The sequence below is a fragment of the Ruditapes philippinarum genome, unplaced genomic scaffold, assembly GCF_026571515.1.
Source record: "Ruditapes philippinarum isolate M1 unplaced genomic scaffold, ASM2657151v2 ctg3043_1_1_1_1, whole genome shotgun sequence".
Taxonomy (NCBI): Eukaryota; Metazoa; Mollusca; class Bivalvia; order Venerida; family Veneridae; genus Ruditapes; species Ruditapes philippinarum.
Window position 1 is genome coordinate 1 of NW_026853737.1, and position 24,122 is coordinate 24,122.

General features: G+C 34.7%; 1 protein-coding gene across 1 annotated transcript; it reads left to right on the top strand.

Annotated features, from left to right (window-relative positions):
- Positions 1-916: 916 nt before the first annotated feature.
- Positions 917-20,175, top strand: LOC132737673 (integrator complex subunit 7-like; the record flags this gene model as incomplete). The annotated part of the gene is made up of 12 exons (XM_060725008.1): positions 917-1,041; positions 1,650-1,746; positions 4,208-4,350; positions 5,237-5,422; positions 6,085-6,231; positions 8,666-8,860; positions 11,500-11,603; positions 12,128-12,193; positions 13,462-13,600; positions 13,902-14,000; positions 15,011-15,199; positions 19,538-20,175. Coding segments are annotated over 12 exons (1,751 nt in total), but the record flags the coding sequence as incomplete, so codon positions are not given.
- Positions 20,176-24,122: the final 3,947 nt, after the last annotated feature.

Genomic DNA, 24,122 nt, shown 5'->3' on the forward strand with positions numbered 1-24,122 from the left:
CCCGGGTTTGGTCCGTCCATTGCATTAAAAGCTTGTATGGCCCTTCACAGGTCAAAACTACTGTGGGATTTCAAACCAAAATTTACAGGAGTATCAGTACCATCCCTAGTTGTACACAATACTGGCACATTCCACTTCGCTTCACAAAAATGGCCACCAGAGCTAAAAATAGAAAAATCTTGTCGGGCCTTCACAGGTCAAACTACTTGTGGGATTTCAACCAAACTTTACAGGAGTGATCAGTACCATCCCTAGTTGTGCACATAACAGGTACGTTCTGCTATGCTGCACAAAATGGTCGCCAGAGCTAAAAATAAATAATTCTTGTCAGGCCTTCACAGGTCAAACTTCTGGTGGGATTTCAACCAGTCTTTACAGGAGTGATCAGTACCAGTCCTAGTTGTGCACATCACGGGTTCGTTCCGCTTCGCTGCACAAATTGGCCGCCAGAGCTAAAAATAGAAAAATCTTGTCTGGCCTTTACAGGTCAAACTACTACATGTAGTTGGATTTCAACAAAACTTTACAGGAGTGATCAGTAACATCGTAGTTGTGCCCGTCACCGGAATGTTCTGTTTTGCTGCACAAAATGGACATCAGAGCTATGAATAGAAACATCTTGTCTGGCTTTCACAGGTCAAGCTTCTGGTGGGATTTCAATGAAACTTCACATGAGTGACCATACATTGTTTCAGGAGACATATGTTTTTGTGACAAAAACCCTTCTAGTTTTTTCTTAAATACATGTACTTAACACTGAAATACATGTGTTAAAATGTTGCATTACTCAAACAATTAATGATGGTATAGTTGATGTATCAATTAATGATGGTATAGTTGGGAAAGCATGCAGTATTCTTCTTGAAATGTTGATAAAAGCTTTTTTGATAAGAAAGTGGAGAATATTGTATTTAAGATGTTTTATATATAGAAGGGACAGAGTACTGGTGTGGCCAGAATCTGGTTGATAATGTAGTGACGGCTATACAAACACATATTATGGTGCTTATAATGGATACACAAGATACTAAACCACTTAAGGTGAGCACAGGTACATTTGAGCCATGTCATGACAAAATCAACAGCGCATCCACGCAATCTGATCAGGATCCATGCTGTTCGCTTACAAACTCTATTACAAGTACAGAAACTGATAGCCAACAGCATGGATCCTGATCAGACTGCGCGGATGCGCAGGCTGGTCTGGATCCATGCTGGTCGCAAAGGCATTATGTTGGTTTTGTCGTGACACGGCTCATTTATAGTGTACTTTAAGCGTTAAATATTCGTATATTTCCCTTTGTTTTCAATATTAGGCTATTGTAACAAAGTGTTTTCTATATTCAGCTATGCCAGCACTTTCTAATTTTATTCCATTGGTTACCATTGCTGGTTAAACTTTTCAACTGACCTTTTTGGTGAAGTTTTTGTTTAACTTCAACACTAGCCGTGCTGTTATACCAGTACTGAACAAAGTGGAGGGCGTTGCCCCTCTGACAGCATTGTTTCATTACTATGTTTTCTATTGTTAACTCTATTTGCAGTAAACTTTCAATATTTAGCAGTGTCTTCACCATGTTTTCTATATCTCATGTTTTCTAAATGCAGCTACTTTTATTTATGTCAACAATTGTGTTTTCTATATTCAGCTATGTTTACGGTGTGCTGTAGAACTGAGCAAACATCAACCAAAGGTTGCTGACACATTTGTTACCTGTATTGCTAGTCTCTTGTCGGAATCACAAGGTAATTTACGTAGTAGATTGTTGCAGTCATATATCAGGTAGAAATGTTATATTGTAGCTATTGTGTATTGCTAGTCTCTTGTCAGAATCACAAGGTAATTTACAAAGTAGATTGTTGCAGTCATATATCAGGTAGAAATGATATATTGTAGCTATTGTGTATTGCTAGTCTCTTGTCGGAATCACAAGGTAATTTACAAAGTAGATTGTTGCAGTCATATATCAGGTAGAAATGATATATTGTAGCTATTGTTGGCTGGTGAGTATGTCATTATGTTTGCTTATTAAAAGAAAGGATAATATGGTTACATGTATGGATGCAACAATATGTACAATCATGTATTGTGATATCTTGTGATATAGCCTGTATATTGTAATACATGTACATTTATTGTTATGAAAAACTTTATAATACTGCATGTTTGTAACAACGCTTTTCATTTGATAGTCAAGACATTTATTTAGTTTTTTATACAAGGCTGCTTTCAATTTATTAAGAAATCTCACTTGTTTCACTAAAAAATTGATGCTTGCTCTATTATAAGTTCATTATAAATATTTCTGACAGGTTATATGGACATATATTAATGATTGTGATATAATCTTTGACTAGGGGCTCAGGTAATATTCACAAACAACCATTTTTATACAGCCATATTACTTGTCAAAAATCTTTGTAACTAATATTAAGAGGATATTTTTTCGTTTGAGTGAAATATGTGGCATTTTATGTTTCGTGAAAATGTATACCACGTTTCACAAAAACAAAAAAGTAACCTTTTTATTTACTTTCATTATCAAAGAAAATGGTTACGAACCCCCTTGCTTGCTGCAATTGGGCAGTAATATAATTATTGTCTTGTTTTGAACGTGATATATAGCGATACATTGTGACATCACATAAACAATTCTTTTAACGTCTGTACAGAATTAATGACTGAATTAAAGATATTGGTGTTCGGATTTATTTTCTTAGTTAGACCATTTTCTATCAATCTAGATAGTTTTCAAAACAAAATTCAACAAAAAGTTGTTTCGTATTATTTAGATTTTTCAAACAAGCTGGCTAAAGAAGTCCCTTAAAATAAATATGAGTTTTGACTCCGCCCACTTTCATATTTATATTTCATATTTATTTTTAAAAAATATGAAATATATTTGACTGATATAGCACCATATTTCATTGGTAAAATTAAATAATATCACATACCCATGCCGTTTTACGACTCCGTAAAAATGGTATTGCACGTCTGTGCATACTTTTTGACGAGACGTCATTTTCTTTATATAAACATAGCGTCAAGACCCGCTAAATGTTAGCATTATAGGCGCGTCAATGAAAAAAAAATTTTAAAAGAAGGTTCTTTTTCATTTCAAACGATCTTTATTTTTGGTATGTGATAAATAGAATATTAAATTCGCCAGAGGCTCGCATTATATAATTTTATTCAACTCATTCAATAACTTACACTCATTCAATATCCTCTATATATAAAACTTCAACTACCATTCACTTTAGAAATGTCAAATGGTATTTGTTGGCAGATGGTGGGTTGTTGTATACCAGCTTATTGTCAGACCGCTAGTTTGATGAGTGACGCAACAATTGTCATCAATATTTAAATCACTTGATAGAAAACGATTACCATACTTTACAAGCATTTAAAGAATAAATTCCAGTTATCGCCCCTTCCAACAATCTAATGCGATCTTTACTATATGAAATACTCACAATGGACATTATTTTCTGTAATAAGATTGTCATAATTTGAAGTTTGTAGATTTTACACACTTCTTACTCAGTTACATGGCTTTTGCATTCTATTTGAACGCATAGTGGATTTTGAAATTTCAAATACAAAAAAAAGATAAAGGTCTAATTTTCTTATAGTCAGTGATTGGTTGAATTTGATTTGTTAGGCTCATACCACTGAGTTTTAACATGACAATTGACCACAACTGTTCTATTGTACTTCAGTACATGTACATGTCCTTGTTTCCTTTTAGACTTTTTATGTATATAAGTTAAATAAAGATTTTTAAGGTATGTACATTGTAGATATATAACTCATATTATGTGTCATATATGTGTTTTGTTTTTGAATCAAGATTAGGCATAAAAGATCACGTCTTCTTAACTCTATATACTGCAAAACGTATAACTTTTGGGGAACTAATTTTCATGGTTTTTATTTATAGGTCAATACTTAAAATTCAAGATCCAAAGAAATTTCATTTTGTCTGCTGCAAGATTATTTTGCATTACAATATTTGTGCTTTACTTTTTGCAAGAATAGACAATCAATGAATTAAAAAAAACAAAAACAAAAAAACGTGATAAAATGTCCTTGTGATAAAACCACAAAATTTGTTATGCCCACGACATTATGTGAATTTACAGTACTGAAACTGAAATTGTAGCAGAGTATGTAATATAAACAGCTGAACAAATACTTTCACAGGTCAATCAGATATAGCATTGTGTGAAAGTTTGGCTGCTATAGGATCTCTCAACCAATCATTACTGCCGAAATCTGTGGTACCCCAACTGCTTGGAGTCTTACAGAATTCTCTTAATGCAGGCCTGGAACCACATCAGATGCAGGTAAAGATATGAAAGTAATTCAAGATTTAATTAATGATTTTTTTGCAGAGAGTTGTAAAAGATGAAATTACTTACATTCTTACACAAATTTCATATTTTTTATATTGTACTTCGAACAGATGTTGTGCAAGTTGCTATGCTATCTGAGAATGTACATGTAGTAAAATGTAGTAAAGATAAACTATATGTTAAGATAAAAGCTGTCTTTGTTTGGTTTTACTGATCCATTGTTACTACCAGTTAACCTCATACATGCCATATTATCCCCGACTTCGAGGATTGTCCCAGAAATAATGTATCTGTCCAAACAATTTGGTTGCTGAACAATGCCCTACCGCCTACCCACCTCCAAATGAGAAGTGTCCCGAAAATTGCTTAAAAAATTATGGTATGTATGGTTAACCTTATATTGCTCCTATAACTTTTCACCTGCTGAAATTGTTAAATGGACTTGTCCAGCTTAAATTTTATGGAAATGTCCATTGTCAATTTAAGGGATATCAGGATGATATTAAAAATTAGTCAGCCAACAGGTGTAAAACCTAGTCAGACTATACTGGTTGCAAAAACCTAATTACTTTTGGTCCAAAAAGGTGCATTGAATAATTCTTTATGTGAGAAATATTTTTAGCTCAATTAGGGGTTTATAATTAGCTCTTGCCTGAAATATTACACAGTATGAAATAATACACAAAGGTTCTCCTTTTTTTATTCTTGCTTATTGCAATGATTTACATGTATATGCACTTTGATAACAATTATCAGCTAACAGTCAACTGCTATTTCTCATATACTTATTATACACTTTGGAATTAGATCTAGGATTGGCTTTTGGAAATGATTCTTTAATTTGAAAAGCATGACCATGACCTAAATATCATTTCAGGTGTATTTATGCACAGTACTGTTTCAAGTGGCAAGTGGTACTGCTATCCCTGTAGATGTTGAGGGTTTAATCTTGTCATGTACAGAAAGATCTGATCCTTGGCTAGCTTACAAGACTGCTAGGCAGGCACTGAGATATGGTCAGTGTGGAATAGCAGAAAATATATTCCAGGCTTTGGCTAAAAAAGTAAGTTATTATTCCAACATTCTTCACCAATTGTAATATTCTGAAGTCAAAGCTACATTTTTACCAATGGTTTCGTTTTGAGTTCAAAACTTTATTTAAGAAATGGAATGTTTTGAGGTCAAAACTTTATTTCACCAATTTGAATGTTTCGTAATCAAAACTTTATTTCACCAATTGGAATGTTTCGTGATCAAAACTCTATTTCACCAATTGGAATGTTTCGTGATCAAAACTATATTTCACCAATTAGAATGTTTCGTGATCAAAACTTTATTTCACCAATTGGAATGTTTTGTGATCAAAACTCTATTTCACCAATTGGAATGTTTCGTGATCAAAACTCTATTTCACCAATTGGAATGTTTCATGATCAAAACTTTATTTCACCAATTATGTTATTAAATCAGTATAAAAAACTCTGTTTCATCTATTGAAATTTGAGTATTAAACATGTGTTCTTTTTTTGGGACTAGTATACTGGATTTTCAGTATCAACAACTAGAACTTGGCAGCAAACACTACCCATCAGTTTATATTTTGGTGTTATACTGCTCATTTTTGCAGACTGGCTCAGCTCTATACTTGTAACATAGGCTAGTCAGTATTTCTGATTTCATTGCTAAACTTGCTTGAATCATTTACAGTTTCCTCGTTTTGTACAGGTATCATCAGAACATTTTTATTTCTGGCTGATTGGACTACATGAGATAACTCTAGGAGAAAAATGTCTACATGTTGACACTGGAAGTGTAATAGCAAAACTACAACAAGCACTCTCATTCTACCATAAAGGTCTTACTTCATTAAAGGTTTGTCTCTTTGCTAGGTAATGTTATAATAACTTATAAAGATATATTATGCTCAAATTTGATATTTGAAAATACAGATAGTTAAAGTCTCTTATCAATTGTAACATAATCATCTTTTGAGTACACACAGAGAAGATATGTTACGTTTTTACTATACACACGAAAGGGAAAGGCAGTAGGAGGCAGTAGGAACATATAGTGTCATTAAAAAGCAAATTGACCAGCTACAAAAACATACGCTGAGCATTCTGTTACACAAATTAGACCAGAGACATAGATAACAGAGATTGGCAACTTCCTAGCTAGTAAAGATATCATGCGTGCTTGCTAAACTTAAAACTTGTAGCAAGTAAAACTTATTGACAAGATATCAAAATCAGTAAAATAATACATTTCCTGACAGCTTATGCATTTGTCTATGGCTGCAGGTAAAAACATTTACAGTTCCTATTTAAATAAATGATAACCATCAATTTTTAAAGAAAACTACATATTAATTTTTGTTACAAATCTATTCATATGACGAAAAAACTGGCTCACTGGGTATGTTTTGCTATGTTTTTCTAAGTGAAAGACATGGAAAGTTACAAATATTTTAACATGCAGCAATAAATAAAAGATTTAACTTTCAAATGATGTATTATATAAAAGGATCAAATGTACATCCATTAAGTTTTTTGATATGCATAAGTGATATTTCAATAGAGTATATATAGGAGCTGCTTATCTCTGTTATCTACATCTCTGATTAGACATATTCAGTAAGAAATTCCTAGATTTCAATAAATTTCTACAATTAAAGTTTTTTTTTACCAAAAGATGAGCATAGTATATTTTTTAGCTATAGCAAGCATTTTGCTTGAAATGTTTTTAAATAGGCTTGATGAAACAGACTTCTTACTTTAATAATTAAAGTTGTACAACTTCATGTGAAGAAGCTAAGTAGCAACCTTACAAAAGGTTAATAGGTTGTGAAATAATGCATGTATGGACAAATGAGGTCTTATTATACCCCCGCACAACAAAGTTGTAAGGGATACTGGAATCAGCTTGTCCGTCCGGCTGTCCGTCGGTTTTTTCTTGTCCGCCCAATAACTTAAGATTCCTTTGACCCTTAGTCTTCATATTTGGCATGGAGGTTAGTCATGATTAGTAGATGACCCCTATTGATTTTGAGGTCACCAGGTCAAAGGTCAAGGTCACAGGGGCCTTGACTTCAAAAAGCTTGTCTGCTCAATAACTTAAGATTCCTTTGACCTACAGTCTTCATATTTGGCATGGAGGTTAGTCATGATTAGTAAATGACCCCTATTGATTTTGCTGGGTAAAAGGTCAAGGTCACAGGGGCCTTGACTATAAAAATCTTGTCTGCCCAACAACTTTAGATTCCTTTGACCCACAGTCTTCATATTTGGAATGGAGGTTAGTCATGATTAGTACATGACCCCTTTTGATTTTGAGGTCACTGGATCGAAGGTCAAGGTCACAGGGACTTTGACTTCAAAAAGTTTGTCTGCCCATTAACTTAAGATTCCTTTGACCAATAGTCTTCATATTTGGCATGGAGGTTAGTCATGATTAATAGGTGACCCCTATTGATTTTGAGGTCACCAGGTTAAAGGTCAAGGTCACAGGGGCCTTGACTAAAAAAGTTTGTCCCCCCATTAATTTAAGGTTCCTTTGACCCACAGTCTTCATATTGGGAATGGATGTTGATCATGACCATAAGGTGACCCCTATTGATTTTGAGGTCACTGGGTCAAAGATCAAGGTCACAGGGACCTTGACAAAAAAAAGCTTTTCTTCTCAGTTGCTAAAGAATGCCTGTCTGCAGTGTATTGATTTTGACATTTTCACATTTGAGTAGCAATGTACTGGCTTAGTAAAGGGAGGTTGTCCTTGAGCTCTAAATGGCCACTGTTGATTCTGACAAAGTGGTATGCGGGGGTATTCACGCCATGATAGTGGCAGTTCTAGTTTAATTCAGCAGAAAAGTAGCTATATGACCTTGAGAGTTTTGCTGTAATTTAAATATCCCTATTCCCAAAAAGAATAAAATCAATGTTTTCAATTACACTAGACCTTTTTGATTGCAGCTTTTCATTCTCATAATTCGTATCAACATCGCACATTTCTTTATATTAAGGCAACAAGATATTTGTCAAAAATCCTAGGTCACATATTAAAGATCACAGATATAATTGATCTGCGCCATGACAAAACCATTATAGTGCTTTTGCGACCAGCATGGATCTAGACCAGTCTGCGCATCAAACCCTATTACAAGTAGAGAAACTGATAGCGAACAGCATGGATCCTGATCAGACTGCCCGGATGCGCAGGCTGGTCTGGATCCATGCTGGTCGCAAATGCTCTATGTTGATTTTGTTGTGACGGGGCTCAGATATATCATAGTAAGAGTATTGTATTACAGGCTGCTGTGGTGCCAAGCTTCCCTCTACAGTTTCAATCAGAGTATATACAGTTACGAGCCTCCCTCCTCGATGTACACACACAGTTGTTGCGTACATGTAACACATTTAAGACATGCCCCCCTCCTGCCATCGCAGCGGCTCAGGCTGTTGCCAAGGGGCAGGAACTCACTAAATGTGAACATACTGTTACACAGGTAGTGTATGATTACAACTTTGTCATTATCTTATTTTTCATGAATTACGGAACGTCGGTGGTCCTACTCATGTGCCTGATCGTGCCTGAAATAATGCACCAAGGGGCACCTGCGGTCTTCCTCCACCAGCTAAGCTGGAATGTCGCAATATGACCTATATTGTGTCAATGTGACGTAAAACCCAATCTAACGAACAAACATTTTCATGAAAATTGGAAATTTTGTAATAGATATGAATCTGTTTAATCATATTAGATATCTTAATTACTTTTAAATTATTAGTAATTTTTAGCTTGACTATTCGCAGAATAATCGAGCTAATGCAGTCACCCATTTGTCGGCGTCCCTGTGGTTAAGTTTTTGCGTGTAAGCTGGTATCTCCATAACTACTGAAGGGAATGGATTGAAACTTCACACACTTGTTCTCTGTGATTATCTAACATGATTGGCACAAGTCCCATAACTCTGATTTGCTTTTTTGCATAATTTTGCGCCTTTTTCCACTTAGAAATTATTGGTTAAGTTTTTGCGTGCAAGCTGGTATCTCCATAACTACTGAAGGGAACAGATTGAAACTTCACACACTTGTTCTCTGTGATTAACTTACATGATTGGCTCAAGTCCCTAACTCTGATTTGCTTTTTTGCATTATTATGCCCCTTTTTCGACTTAGAAATTCTTGGTTAAGTTTTTGCGTGCAAGCTGGCATCTCCATAACTTCTGAAGGGAATGGATTGAAATAATTGAATAATTTACATGATTGGCACAACTCTGATTTGCTTTTTTGCATAATTATGCCCCTTTTTCGCCTTAGATGTTATTGGTTAAGTTTTTGCGTGCAAGCTGGTATCTCCATAACTACTGAAGGGAATGGATTGAAACTTCACACACTTGTGTTCTGTGATTATCTAACATGATTGGCACAAGTCCCATAACTCTGATTTGCTTTTTTGCATAATTATGCCCCTTTATGACGTAGAAATTCTTGGTTATGTTTTTGCGTGCAAGCTGGTATTCTCCATAACTACTGAAGGGAATGGATTGAAACTTCACATACTTGTTCTCTGTGATTATCTTACATGATTGGCACAAGTCCCATAACTCTGTTTTTAATTATGCACCTTTTTCGGCTTAGAAATTCTATGTAAAGTTTTTTGGAACAATTTTTATGCATTCATAATAATAAAGCAGTGATTAACGCCATAAAACATCTTAATAACAAACCTTTGTACCTTTTCAGACAATATTATGTATTCATATTGGTAAGCAGTATTATACTCAATGAAACCAGGGTCTTTCTAATAGAATGGTCTGGAAACACGCTATGTAAACCCTTCTCGCTACAATTAAACATGTCTCGGTATAACTCGGTATAATTTGCCTTATGCAAATTATGTAAGTGTTCAAGAAAAGGGCGAAAATTAAATACAAGAGCAAAAATGAAAATTTTAACGACATGATGTTATTTAAAAATCTTTAAACTTGTGAAAAAAGGATAAATATTTCAGAAAATAATGTTTTTAAAGCCATATTTGTTGAAAAACATAGATTGATTGTTCAGGATATTTGCCAATAAACAGCGCCATTTTGAAAATGCACCAAATTAAACATCAAATATTTGCAAATAACATTGTGAAACATTATAATATATTTACATGATACGATTTAATAACATCTTTCCTCTGTAAAATCCATTTCTATTTCGTCATTGAAAAATGCATAAATTAAAAAAAAGCTCATGAAACTCGGACCTATTTTCAAATATGAGCAGTAGATTTTTACCTTGACACTGGGAACGAAAAATTCCTAATTTGATTGCAAATCTATAAAATTGTTACTTTTTAAGTAAAAACTGATAATATAATGTAGCCAGAGTTAGTTTTTAGTAAATGTTTGATTGATTTAACAAAACATTATCTTATAATTTGATTTTTGAATGGTGATGTGCTATGACAGATCACGGTCGGTAGATAACCCAATCAAGTGACTCAACCGAGACAGCTTTTTTCTTAAAATTGGTCCGTCTCCAGACCATTCTATCTGAAAGACCCTGATGAAACACACTTGTGACAACTTTTCGAATAGTCGAGCGTTACTGTCCTCAGACAGTTCTTGTTTCAGATGTTTTGAATCGTTGTATCATACACAGAATGTTAAATTACTGGGCTGAAAATTAACAAAAAAGATTTGTAATTCTTGTTAAATTTGTGTTTATATGTATGAACAGAAAATGCAGCATTCATAGTATAATTTATTGCCATTAACCAGGCAAAACATAAAAATAATATAGCTAAATGTTTGTTTACATGTATTTAGACATGAACTGTATAATAATGGAAATATAGGTCTAGATTTGTAACAAGTGTGCCTTAGAATTGATTTTTTAATTTGAGCCGCGTCTTGACAAAACCAACATAGTGCTTTTGCGACCAGCATGGATCCCGACCAGCCTGAGCATCTGCGCAGTCTGATCAGGATCCATGCTGTTCGCTATTAGTTTCTCTACTTGTTATAGGGTTTGTAAGTGAACAGCATGGATCCTGATCAGACTGCGCGGATGCGCAGGCTGGTCTGGATCCATGCTGGTCGCAAACGCACTATGTTGGTTTTGTCATGACACGGCTCATTTTTCTTTTCAGCTTGGTAAGACTGCCAGTGATTATGAGAAGATAAGTGAAAGACTGGCTGCCCTATATCAACAGTCATTTGATGCTGACCCAGCTTCCTTACAAAATATACAACAGTATCCTTTCTTAAACTCTGATCTTATATGTACATTATCTAGAAAATACCTCCCTTTAATCTGTAATTTACGTAGGAAATCCCACTCATTATTATTTATCTAACATTCTTTTGAAAGTCCCAATCATTTATAATGAAATCTGTACTTTATCTCGAAAATCCCACCCATTAATCAGTACATTATCTTAGAAAATCTAACTTATCTTATTAATCTAACATTATCTGGAAAATCCCTTTTTTGTCCACTACAGTTGTCTCAAATGATGTATGTGGAATACTTGGCGTACAGTTACGTAGGGAAAAGATAAGATAGTTTACGGAATGCCAGTGGTTCTACTCCTTTGTACCTAAAAAAAATGCATGGATGGGTATCTGAGGTCTTTCTCCACCATTTTGTATTGAATATACATGCAGCAAATACATATATTATTATTCTTTGAAGAAAATCTGACTTGTAAGAGATACAGAATCATTGAAGGAATAAAGTGTTTTATATAGTACATGTTCCTTAATTACATAACTTAGATTACAAACAAGCTGTGAACTAATGAAACTTGCAATCTCTTCTATTGTTCAAAATGGACATGATGGGTATAATTAACTTCATTTACAGCCACTTTTCTTTATAAAAGTGTAAAAGTTCTTAGATTAATGACTTGCACCAGCTTTCGACAAATACAGACTTATTATATAAGGAATTACGGGGCGTCTGTGGCCGAGTGGTTAAGGTCGTTGACTTCAAACCACTTGCCCCTCACCGCTGTGGGTTCGAATCCCAACAGGGACTTTAGATTCTTTCATGTGAGGAAGCTATCCAGCTAGCTTATGGAATGTCAGTGTTTCTACTCGGGTGCCCGTTTGTGCCTGAAATAATGCACAGAAGGGCATCTGAGGTCTTCCTCCACCAGTAAAGCTGGAACGTTGCCATATGACCTATACTGTGTTGGTGTGACGTAAAACCCTATCAAACAAACAAACTGCAGCTCCATTTAAATGATAAGATACAACTGCTCAATTTGTTGATTTTTTTTTGATGTTTTTCGGAGTTTTCATAAAGACATAATTATATGCAAAATTAAAACTTTTCAATAGAATTTCTTTAAACTTTGCATGTTATTAGAATATGATAACAGAAACATTTTAAATGGGAAAAAATTGAGGTCACCGGTCTCATTTTCAAGTTATCATGTAAACATGCCAAGTTTAAAGAAATTTTATAGAACAGTTTAAATTTTGCCTATATGTCTATATGAAAATTCCCGAAAATGTCCTTAATCCATAAATTAGATAAATATATATTTGTTTCTTTGTGCCCTCACCAAAAATATATTTTATTTAAAGAGATTTCATGATAAAGACAGCATGAAGGACAGTGCTAAATGACAAGTGCATTAATGACAAACAAGCCTTTAGTGAATCTGATTGAAATACAGGAAAATAGACACTGAAGTTTCCCATTATAAGACAGAAATAAATGTTGCAAATGTTAAACCTCTTTATCTGTTATACCACTTCTGATTGTTGAAATATTTTATATAAGCTGTGTCACGACAAAACCAACATAATGGGTTTGCGACCAGCATGGATCCAGACCAGCCTGCGCATCCGCGCAGTCTGATCAGGATCCATGCTGTTCGCTTACAGACCCTATAACAAGTAGAGAAACTGATAGCGAACAGCATGGATCCTGATCAGACTGCATGGATGCGCAGGCTGGTCTGGATCCATGCTGGTCGCAAACCCATTATGTTGGTTTTGTCATGGCCCGGCTCATATCATTTTGAATATTCATGTAATAATACTTTTAATCATGAAAAATTATAAAAAATATTTCACTTTTAGATACATTTATATTTCAGTCAAGCATTGCTGGCAGATAAAATGGTGCTTGGTGTAGGGGAGGTTACTGGAGACAAGTTTAAACAGCTTCTTAATACAGTTCATACAGAGTTAGCTACCTTACTGCGGACAGAGGGCACTGAAGTCATTTCACATAATGTAATCACATTTTTATTGTTTGAAATTTTAACCTGCCCATTTTGCAAATGTTATTCAGTGGTTTCAACATAATATTTTAAGACCGAACGCTGCATTCTACCACTGAGCTATATTGCCTTGTTATTTGTCCACCTTAATACTTTTGATAAATGTCATAAGCAATAGATTATAGATTAAGGATTTATTTTATTATCTTACAATAAAATCTATTGTCAGAAAAATCTTATATAAATAATTGGGTAGCTAAACTGTTTCATGTAGAATTCCACATTTGACAATATTTTCATTGTTCTATTCATAGCATGTAGAATTTCTCAGTGAAGCAGCATCTAGACTAGCTTTAGCACCAAACTGTTTCCCTCGGTACTTCTTCCAGAGTTTACAGCAGACGGCCCTTAAGGTAATCAAAATTACTGCCTGTATATTTTTATGCTCACATCCCTGCAGCAATCCTGAAACGATGTCTTGGAGAACATTCAAGTGTTGGAAGGAAGATTTTAAGCCGCGTCATGACAAAACCAACATAATGGGTTTGCGACTAGCGTGGATCCAGACCAGCCTTAGCATCCGCGCAGTCTGATCAGGATCCAAGCTGTTTGCTAACATACTCTATTACCAATAGAGAAACTGATAGCAAACAGCATGGATCCTGAACAGACTGCGTGGACACGCAGGCTGGTCTGGAATCATGCTTGTCGCAAACGCATTACATTGGTTTTGTCATGACGCGGCTCAGTTTTTATTTTTACTGAATGAGTAATAAATGTCAGTGATGTAAGAGTGCAGATCTAATTACAAGTGCTTTTGGGAATCTGTTATTTTGTTTGGTGGTCATGAATTGTTTTTGTTTTTTATGTGTGTGTTAAATGCAGGAGGATAGGAGTTTGAATTCCATGTTGGTCAGGATTGTTTAGGTGAATTTTCACCTTTGTGTTACAAATTTAAAATGTTTACGCGATATGGGACAAGCTTGGGTTTAAAAGTACATGTATTTGGATTTGTTCAAAAATCAAATTAGTCTCTTACTTTAGTAAAGAAGTTTTTTTCCTCTTAAAGAATTATTGTTTTTGCTTAGTACAAGAAGTCATCTAGCTCCGTTTTCTTTAGAAGCAAACTAGGAGTCTCATATAAGATGTTCATAATATATGTATAATACCGATATGTGAAGTTCATTGCCCTTGACAATTTAATTCTAATTGTGTAAAATAATATTGAAGTCATTGAATGTTTTAAGAGCAGAAGCATGGTACATATGTTTGTGTGCTTTACTTGAAATAGAGTTTTGCTATATATTTGTTATCAGTTGAGAAATTTGAATCAACTAGAATCAGATATATGTTGTTGCTCGAATGGGATACAAGTGACTTCATTTAACGGTAACACACTCTCATCAAGATTTAACATTTTCAGTTAGCAATATCTCCCCAGCAGACAGCCACAGAGCCAGTTCTTGTACAGAATGATACATACCTGACACTCAAGGTTGAAGGTATAGTTCAACATGGGACCAAGCCTGGTCTCTTCCGCAAGATACACAGCATTAATATCATAGTTACATCAAATGTTGTTTCAAGAACACAGACAAATACTGATCAAAAGGTTTGTAATAAATATCATCATTTACTTTTTCTTTAATATTTATGGTAATATTACCTGTGGTGAACATGTATGTCCTTATATGATTAAAGTGTATAAAGCTATATACGTGCAAAAATTATTGTTTGAATGAAAGAAAGTGTACCTACAAATGCGTGTATGAAAAAAGATGGTAATTAATTGTGTTGAAAATAAAGGGCGTATATACGAAATACTTACCAAACAGATAAACTCTACTTAAAACAGCACAATATTTTGTTTTATTACCCCTCACTTTTTAGCTCACCTTTCACAAAGTGACAGTGTGAGCTTTTGTGATCGCTTTTCGTTCGTTGTCCGTCCGTCCGTAAACTTTTACTTTAAATGACATCTCCTCATAAACCACTAAGCCAATTTCATCCAAACTTCACAGGAATGTTCCTTTGGTGGTCACCTTTAAAAATTGTTCAAAGAATTTAATTCCATGCTGAACTCTGGTTGCCATGGCAACCGAAAGAAAAAACTTTAAATATCTTCTTTTAAAAAACCCAAAGAGCTAGAGCTTAGATATTTGGCATGAAACATCTTCTAATGAGTGTCTACCAAGTTTGTTCAAATAAAAGCCCTGGGGTCAAAATTGGCCCCGCCCCAGGGGGTCTTTGATTTTCCCTATATGCATATAGTAAAAACTTAAAAATCTTCTTTGAAAGAACCCAAAGAGCTAGAGCTAAGATATTAAGCATGAAATATCTTCTAATGAGTGTCTACCAAGTTTGTTCAAATAAAAGCCCTGGGGTCAAAATTGGCCCCGCCCCAGGGGGTCATTGATTTTCCCTATATGCATATAGTAACAAGAGGGCCATGATGGCCCTGAGATCGCTCACCTGTATAAAGGCACGCAGTGCGGGGCCAGTTTAAACCCCAGGACCTTTATTTGAACAAACTTGGAAGACACCCATTAGAAGATGTTTCACGAAGTTAAGTTTTAACTACACACATATAATGAAAAACAACGATCTACCCCCCTTCCTTCCGCCCCTCCCTAGGGCTTTTATTTGAACAAACTTGGTAGACACCAATTAGAACATGTTTCATGCTAAATATCTTAGCTCTAGCTATTTGAGTTCTTTAAAAGAAGATTTTTTTAAGTTTTTACTATATGCATAAAGGGAAAATCAATGACCCCCTGGGGCGGGGCCAATTTTGACCCTAGGGCTTTTATTTGAACAAACTTGGTAGACACTCATTAGAAGATGTTTCATGCTAAATATCTTAGCTCTAGCTCTTTGGGTTCTTTAAAAGAAGATATTTTAAGTTTTTACTATATGCATATAGGGAAAATCAAAGACCCCCTGGGGCGGGGCCAATTTTGACCCCAGGGCTTTTATTTGAACAAACTTGGTAGACACTCATTAGAAGATGTTTCATGCCAAATATCTAAGCTCTAGCTCTTTGGGTTCTTTAAAAGAAGATATTTCAAGTTTTTACTATATGCATATAGGGAAAATCAAAGACCCCCTGGGGCGGGGCCAATTTTGACCCCAGGGCTTTTATTTGAACAAACTTGGTAGACACTCATTAGAAGATGTTCCATGCCAAATATCTAAGCTCCAGCTCTTTGGGTTCTTTAACAGAAGTTTTTTAAGTTTTTACTATATGCATATAGGGAAATCAAAGACCCCCTGGGGCGGGGCCAATTTTGATCCAAGGGCTTTTATTTGAACAAACTTTGTAGACACTCACTAGAAGATGTTTCATGCTTAATATCTAAACTCCAGCTATTTGGGTTTTTTCAAAGAAGATTTTTTAAGTTTTTGCTATACACATTTAAGGAAAATCAATGACCCCCGGGGCGGGGCCAATTTTGACCCCAGGGCTTTTATTTGAACAAATTTTGTAGACAATCACTAGAAGATGTTTCATGCTTAATATCTAAACTCTAGCTCTTTGGGTTCTTTAAAAGAAGATTTTTTTAAGTTTTTACTATATGCATATAGGGAAAATCAAAGACCCCCTGGAGCGGGGCCAATTTTGACCCCAGGGCTTTTATTTGAACAAACTTTGTAGACACTTACTAGAAGATGTTTCATGCTTAATATCTAAACTCTAGCTATATGTGTTTTTTAAAAGAAGATTTTTAAGTTTTTGCTATACACATATTAGAAAAATCAATGACCCCCGGGGCGGGGCCAATTTTGACCCTAGGGCTTTTATTTGAACAAACTTGGTAGACACCCATTAGAACATGTTTCATGCTAAATATCTTAGCTCTAGCTCTTTGAGTTCTTTAAAAGAAGATTTTTTAAGTTTTTACTATATGCATATAGGGAAAATCAATGACCCCCTGGGGCGGGGCCAATTTTGACCCCAGGGCTTTGATTTGAACAAACTTGGTAGACACTCATTAGAAGATGTTTCATGCCAAATATCTAAGCTCTAGCTCTTAGGGTTTTTTAAAAGAAGATTTTTTAAGTTTTTCCTATTGGTTGCCATGGCAACCAGAGTTTTTAATGGAATTTAAATTTTTGAACAACTTTGAAAGGGGTCCACCTAAGGATCATTTCTGTAAAGTTTGGTTGCAATTGGCCATGTGGTTTAGGAGGAGATGTTGTTTGAAAAGTTTGACGCCATTTTTTGAAGGACGCACGACGCACACCGCACGACGCACGACGGACGCAGAGTGATGACAAAAGCTCACCCTTGAGCACTTTGTGCTCAGGTGAGCTAAAAACTTAAAAAATCTTCTTTGAAAAAACCCAAATAGCTAGAGTTTAGATATTAAGCATGAAACATCTTCTAGTGAGTGTCTATCAAGTTTGTTCAAATAAAAGCCCTGGGGTCAAAATTGGCCCCGCCCCAGGGGGTCGGTCTTTGATTTTCCCTATATGCTTATTGTAAAAACTTAAAAAATCTTCTTTTAAAGAACCCAAAGAGCTAGAGCTAAGATATTTAGCATGAAACATCTTCTAATGAGTGTCTACAAAATTTGTTCAAATAAAAGCCCTGGGGTCAAAATTGGCCCCGCCCCAGGGGGTCATTGATTTTCCCTATATGCATATAGTAAAAACTTAAAAAATCCTTTTTTAAAGAACTCAAAGAGCTAGAGCTAAGATATTTAGCATGAAACATGTTCTAATGGGTGTCTACCAAGTTTGTTCAAATAAAAGCCCTGGGGTCAAAATTGGCCCCGCCCCGGGGGTCATTGATTTTCCTTATATGTATATAGCAAAAACTTAAAAAATCTTCTTTGAAAAAAACCCAAATAGCTGGAGTTTAGATATTAAGCATGAAACATCTTCTAGTAAGTGTCTACAAAGTTTGTTCAAATAAAAGCCCTGGGGTCAAAACTGGCCCCGCCCCAGGGGTGTCATTAGTTTAAACTATATGTGTATAGTAAAAACTTAAAAAAAACTTCTTTTAAAAAAACCCAATGAGCTAGAGCTTAGATGTTTAGCATGAAACATCTTCTTATGGGTGTTTACCAAGTTTGTTCAAATAAAAGCCCTTGGATTAAAATTGGCCCTGCCGGGGGGGGGGGGGGTAGATCGTTGTTTTTCATTATATGTGTGTAGTAAAAACTTAACATCGTGAAACATCTTCTAATGGGTGTCTTCCAAGTTTGTTCAAATAAAAGCCCTGGGGTTTAAACTGGCCCCGCTCCGGGTGCCTTTATACAGGTGAGCGATTTCAGGGCCATCATGGCCCTCTTGTTTCATTTTTGTGTGGCACGTAGCTCAAAAAGTAATTGACCTAGTCATGAAACCTTACAGGAATAGTGATCAGCATGTGAAGTTGTGCACCGGGGTATTTTCATGTGGATATATTTAGTATTTTTAGAGTTATTGCCCTTGACTTAGTAAAAATTTGCAATTTTCAACTTGTGTCACACGTAACTCAAAAAAGTATTTGACCTAGAGTCATGAAACCTTACAAGAATGTTGCTCAGCATGTGTATTTGTGCACCTGGGTATTTTTGTGTGGATATTTTTAGTATTTTTAGAGTTATTGCCCTTGACTTAGTAAAAAATTACAATATTTAACTTGTGTTGCACATAACTTAAAAAGTTTATGACATGTAGGCCTGAAAGTTTCCAAGAATGTTGGTCAGCATGTGTACTTATGCACCTTGGGGTTCCTTTTGGATTTATTCAGTGTTTGTAGTATTTGCCCTTTACTTAATACAAGATTTTTAGTTTTCAACTTGGGCAGATGTAGCCAAAAAAAAAATGACCTAGAGACATAAGATTGACAAATCGGTGGTGTGTGGGGGCACCTGTGTCCTATGGACACATTTCTAGTTTGGATATTATTATTATACATGTGTAATTATTGTATTGCATTACTTGATATAAATGTTTCCAGGTTACAGAATCAAGTGTGAACAATCTGGAGCAGTCAGTTGAACCTCATAATGACTACTTCAGCCTCAGTTTTATACTTCGTTTCCCGCTAGTTGGCATTCACTCAGTAAGCATAGAAGCGGCCATTACTGACACAGAGGGAGCCACATGGAGAACTGGTCCTAAAGTAAACCTTCAAGTCAAGTCTTATGATGATGCTTTACAAAGGCAACAACAGAAACTCCCACAACGGCCAAGTTACAGTCAGCTGCTGACATCTTAATATGACATATTATGACATTTTTTTCACAGGCTCAATAACCAATTTCTTAAGTGTTGTAATATATGTTTAAAAGTAAAGTCTATAGTCTGTTTTTAAATTCACAACATGACAAGCAGTGTCTGTGTATGATGAAGTTTATAACTTCAAATGTGTTTGTTATTGTAATATTTAACGAGTCATAGTCTTTACTATGTTAATATTTGACTACAAGATTTAACAGAAGGAAATCATTACTCTTTCGAATGTGAAAAGTGGTTGTTTCTTATTTACTAGATATACCATTTTTTAAAGAAAATACATGTATCTATCTCAAGCTAACTGCTTTGTTTATTATAAATCAAGATTGAAATGAATACCATCATGAATAAAACAAGTGCAAGTGTTGTGTTATTATATTAAGCCATGTTAACTCTTTCACTTTTGGCAACATACAGTTCAAATTCAGGCAAAACAAATCTTCATATGAAATAGAATGCATGATTTATATTCATATTCATGCTTAAATCCTATGTATAAAATATATATAAAATATAGCTGGAAAGATTTAAACAAAAAAAATAATCAAAGATATAAAATGTAACACACCATTTTTTTTGATGACTCGTTCATTTTGACTTTACAAGATTAAAAGCAGGCATTATTTATTCCAGTTAACGAGTGTCAGAGATTAGAGATTTTTCTCACGTTTTGCTTAGGAAAAAAGTCTATAAAGTAATAATATCTTTAGATTAAGGGGCCCTGACTTTGACAGTGAAATAAATTAGAACAAGCTATATAGACAGAAGGTTCAAATCAGGCTATGAATATCAAAGTGATATATTCAAAAGTAAGAATTTAATATACAAAACTTTGTCTAAATAAATTTTGACTGAAGACAAGTCCACCTTTCTCGGCTTATGCATTATCTTTCTTGGTTGCCATTCCAAAATCATTTGCTGTATACTTGTTCATATATTGTGTGATTAAGATAACATAAAAATCTCAAAATTCTGACATTCCATATAAGCTAATAAAAACTTTTTTTGATAATGGTAATATAATAATGGCTTTCTTTACATGTGTCAAAGAATTTGCCAATTTTAAATCATCTGCTTACTGCAAATATACATGTTTTGCCAATTATAATATGAAACACAAACATGGCAATGCCACGAAACCATGTTTTCAATTATCACCATTGTAGATACATATGCTGTAGTTGAAATACAAGCAACAAACAATGTAACTATGTGCTATATAAATCATGAATAATGAATTTTCTTTTTTTAGCAACTGTAACCTTGACCCTAGGGGGCCAAAAAGCCTTCCCAAGTGAGGTATTTATAAAAATTTGCTTTACACCAAATTTCATAAAAATATCTTATTCAAAACTAGTTATTGACTGGAAACCTTTTTCCTATTTTTAGTAACAGTGACCTGACTAGAAACAGATTTTCTATTTTTAGCAACAATAACCTTGACCATGACTCTACAGGACCCAAAAGCAGGCAGAATGAGCTGGCAGGCACCTAGATAGTTTCTGTTTTATAACTAAATTAAGTTTGTTGTGATTAAAAGGATATATTACACTAATAATTAAATTTTATGGAAAAAACAAAGGGCCATAATAAGGTAAAAACTTATCCAATCAAAAAAACCCCGACAATATGCATCAGAGTACTTGAAGACAAAGCTAATCTGTGAAAGTCTGAACAAAATCCCTTGAGAAGGAGTTGCGCAACAGAACAAATTGTTCACTATATACTCTATATAAGGAAAAAAAACAAAGGGCCATAATTAGGACAAAAATTATCCAATCACAAAACCCCAACAATATGCATCAGGACACTTGATGACAGCTTCTGTGAAAGTTTAAACACAATCCTTTGAGAAATTTAGGAAGAGTTGCGCACAAAAGAAATTGTTCACTATATATTCTATATAAGGAAAAAAAACAAAGGGTCATAATTAGGTCAAATATTATCCAATCACAAAACCCTGACAATCTGCACCAGGGCACTTGATGACAAAGCTTCTGTGAAAGTTTGGTCAAAATCCGTTGCGCACAGAAAAAAATGTTTACGCCCGTCCGCCCGCCGACATACCTCAATCTAATAACCAGTTGTTTCCTTCGGAAAACCTGTTTAATGATTGTCACATTCGTAAGTGAGCTAAATACTGTAGAAATCTAGAGAAAGAATATACATGTTACTATAACTCGTGAACAGTTTGTCTTATATCAGCAAATGTATTTCGTTTGCATTATAATATTCTGGCGAGTAGTTTGCATATATGCCATTTTGCAGCATTGTTCCTTTTTCTTACTAGAAGTGAAGACAAGTAACATTTTAAAGCTTCTTGATGCCAAAGTTGATCTTCGTAACATAGTCCAAGTAAATTAAGAGCCGTTTCTTTATGACATAGAATTGCGTTTCCTGTGCAAGTATATGTAAGTTTGGCCAAAGCTAGTCTTTTTTCTTTTGTACTCTTTTGATGTTTATATACTTTGTATTTTAGGAAATACAAGAAAGGGAGAGAATCAACCACAGATAAGTCCATCCACATTTCATCTAGCTCTTCTCTGTGCTGCATATCATCTTTACTAGATCTGAACATTTCATATTGTAGTTCATGGGGAATACAGTTAAATTCACTTTTATGGAAACGTACACAATACCCTATAAATGGCTGGATTTCAGTAACATCTTTATAACCTAATGCCACGAGTTCTCTTGTAAATACATGTGGATGTGGATAGCATAGACAGAATGGGTTTATAAGAGCTGTTCTCTTAAATTCCACACCACTTTCAATATGCCTTAGAATGTCTCCACATTCTTCCAAATTTTCTGAGCAATAATATATAGAGGTTAGTTTAAGTGTTGTAGAAACACTATTGTATGGATATTGTATAAAATAACTTAAATACTCATGTGAAACAGGGATAGATTGTCCAATGTTGGACGAGGCCAACACAAATCCTAATGTTGCGTAAATCTCAGGTAAAAGAAACGTGCATGCTTTCTTTTCTAATTCGCTACCCTTTTCACTAACTTTGTTCAGTTTTTGGATATATGTTGTTACCGTTTCTCTGTTTTCCATTGACAGATGTTTATACTTTTGTATAACATTAACAAAGAACCAAATATTTAGGTTGAAGCATATATACTCACTGATTTCTTTTTGAGACTGAACACTTGAATCGATCATCATACCAATCATTTTCAGTTTTATCTTTAATCTTTTACCTAGATTGTCAATTTGAATACCGAATAATCCAAGTCCATATGTGTTTACTAGAATATTAAGTGTGCTAATCAGGTCAAGCTGTTCCTCGCCCGTGAACTGACCTGCCATCAAATTATTTTCAGTAATAATGAAATGTGGGCATTTCTGACTTAATATAAAGAACCGTAGTTGTAGCAGACAGACAAACACACATATGTATAAATTATCTTCTCTCCACATTCCGGGCTCTGATCTTTCTATGCAATGAAACAATGTTGTTTTGCACATAAAACTTGAAATTTTAGTGTCATCGTCAAAAGTTATCTTAATCACACAATATATGAACAAGTATACAGCAAATGATTTTAGAATGGCAACCAAGAAAGATAATGCATAAGCCGAGAAAGGTGGACTTGTCTTCAGTCAAAATTTATTTAGTTTTGTATATTAAATTCTTACTTTTATGCATATGGATGAGTTAAAGACAGATTGACGACCAAAAATGAAAGAGTTGATTGGGGATACTTTCAAACTGTTGTCACAACTTCTCAGATGAGACGCGACAGGATAAAGAAAGAACTTCTCCCGCTTTATAGGCCAATTTGTTCAGCAAACCAATCTGCCACTCATCTGTGTCGCGATAAAGTAGATGAAGAACTTAAAAAGTTAAGGGACAATAGGTACTTCCAGGCGTTCTTTTTTAAGGAAAACGCCAGGGCATGGCGATCCTGGTACCTCAATACAAACGGAAACATGCGCTCAATTCACAGGGCAACATGAATTTCAATTTACAGCGACGGAGTCAAAATCACAATTACAGAACAAAACAGCAGAAAAAGAATACTTTCCAATCAAGAGCACAGAAAAATTTATATCCGAAGTAAGTAATCATAATATGAAATATTCCTCTACCATTATTAGTACTTCACACAATTTTCGGGCGGGGAAGACCAGAATAGCGTTGCATGAGTGGAGAAAATAACCAAAGATAAATGGATACTAGAAACTGTATACGGTTATCGGGTACAGCTGTCAGCAACTCCTTTTCAGTATAAAATTCCCAAACCATTTAATTTCAAAGAAACAGAAAAACAAGCAATACAGTTTGAAATTACAC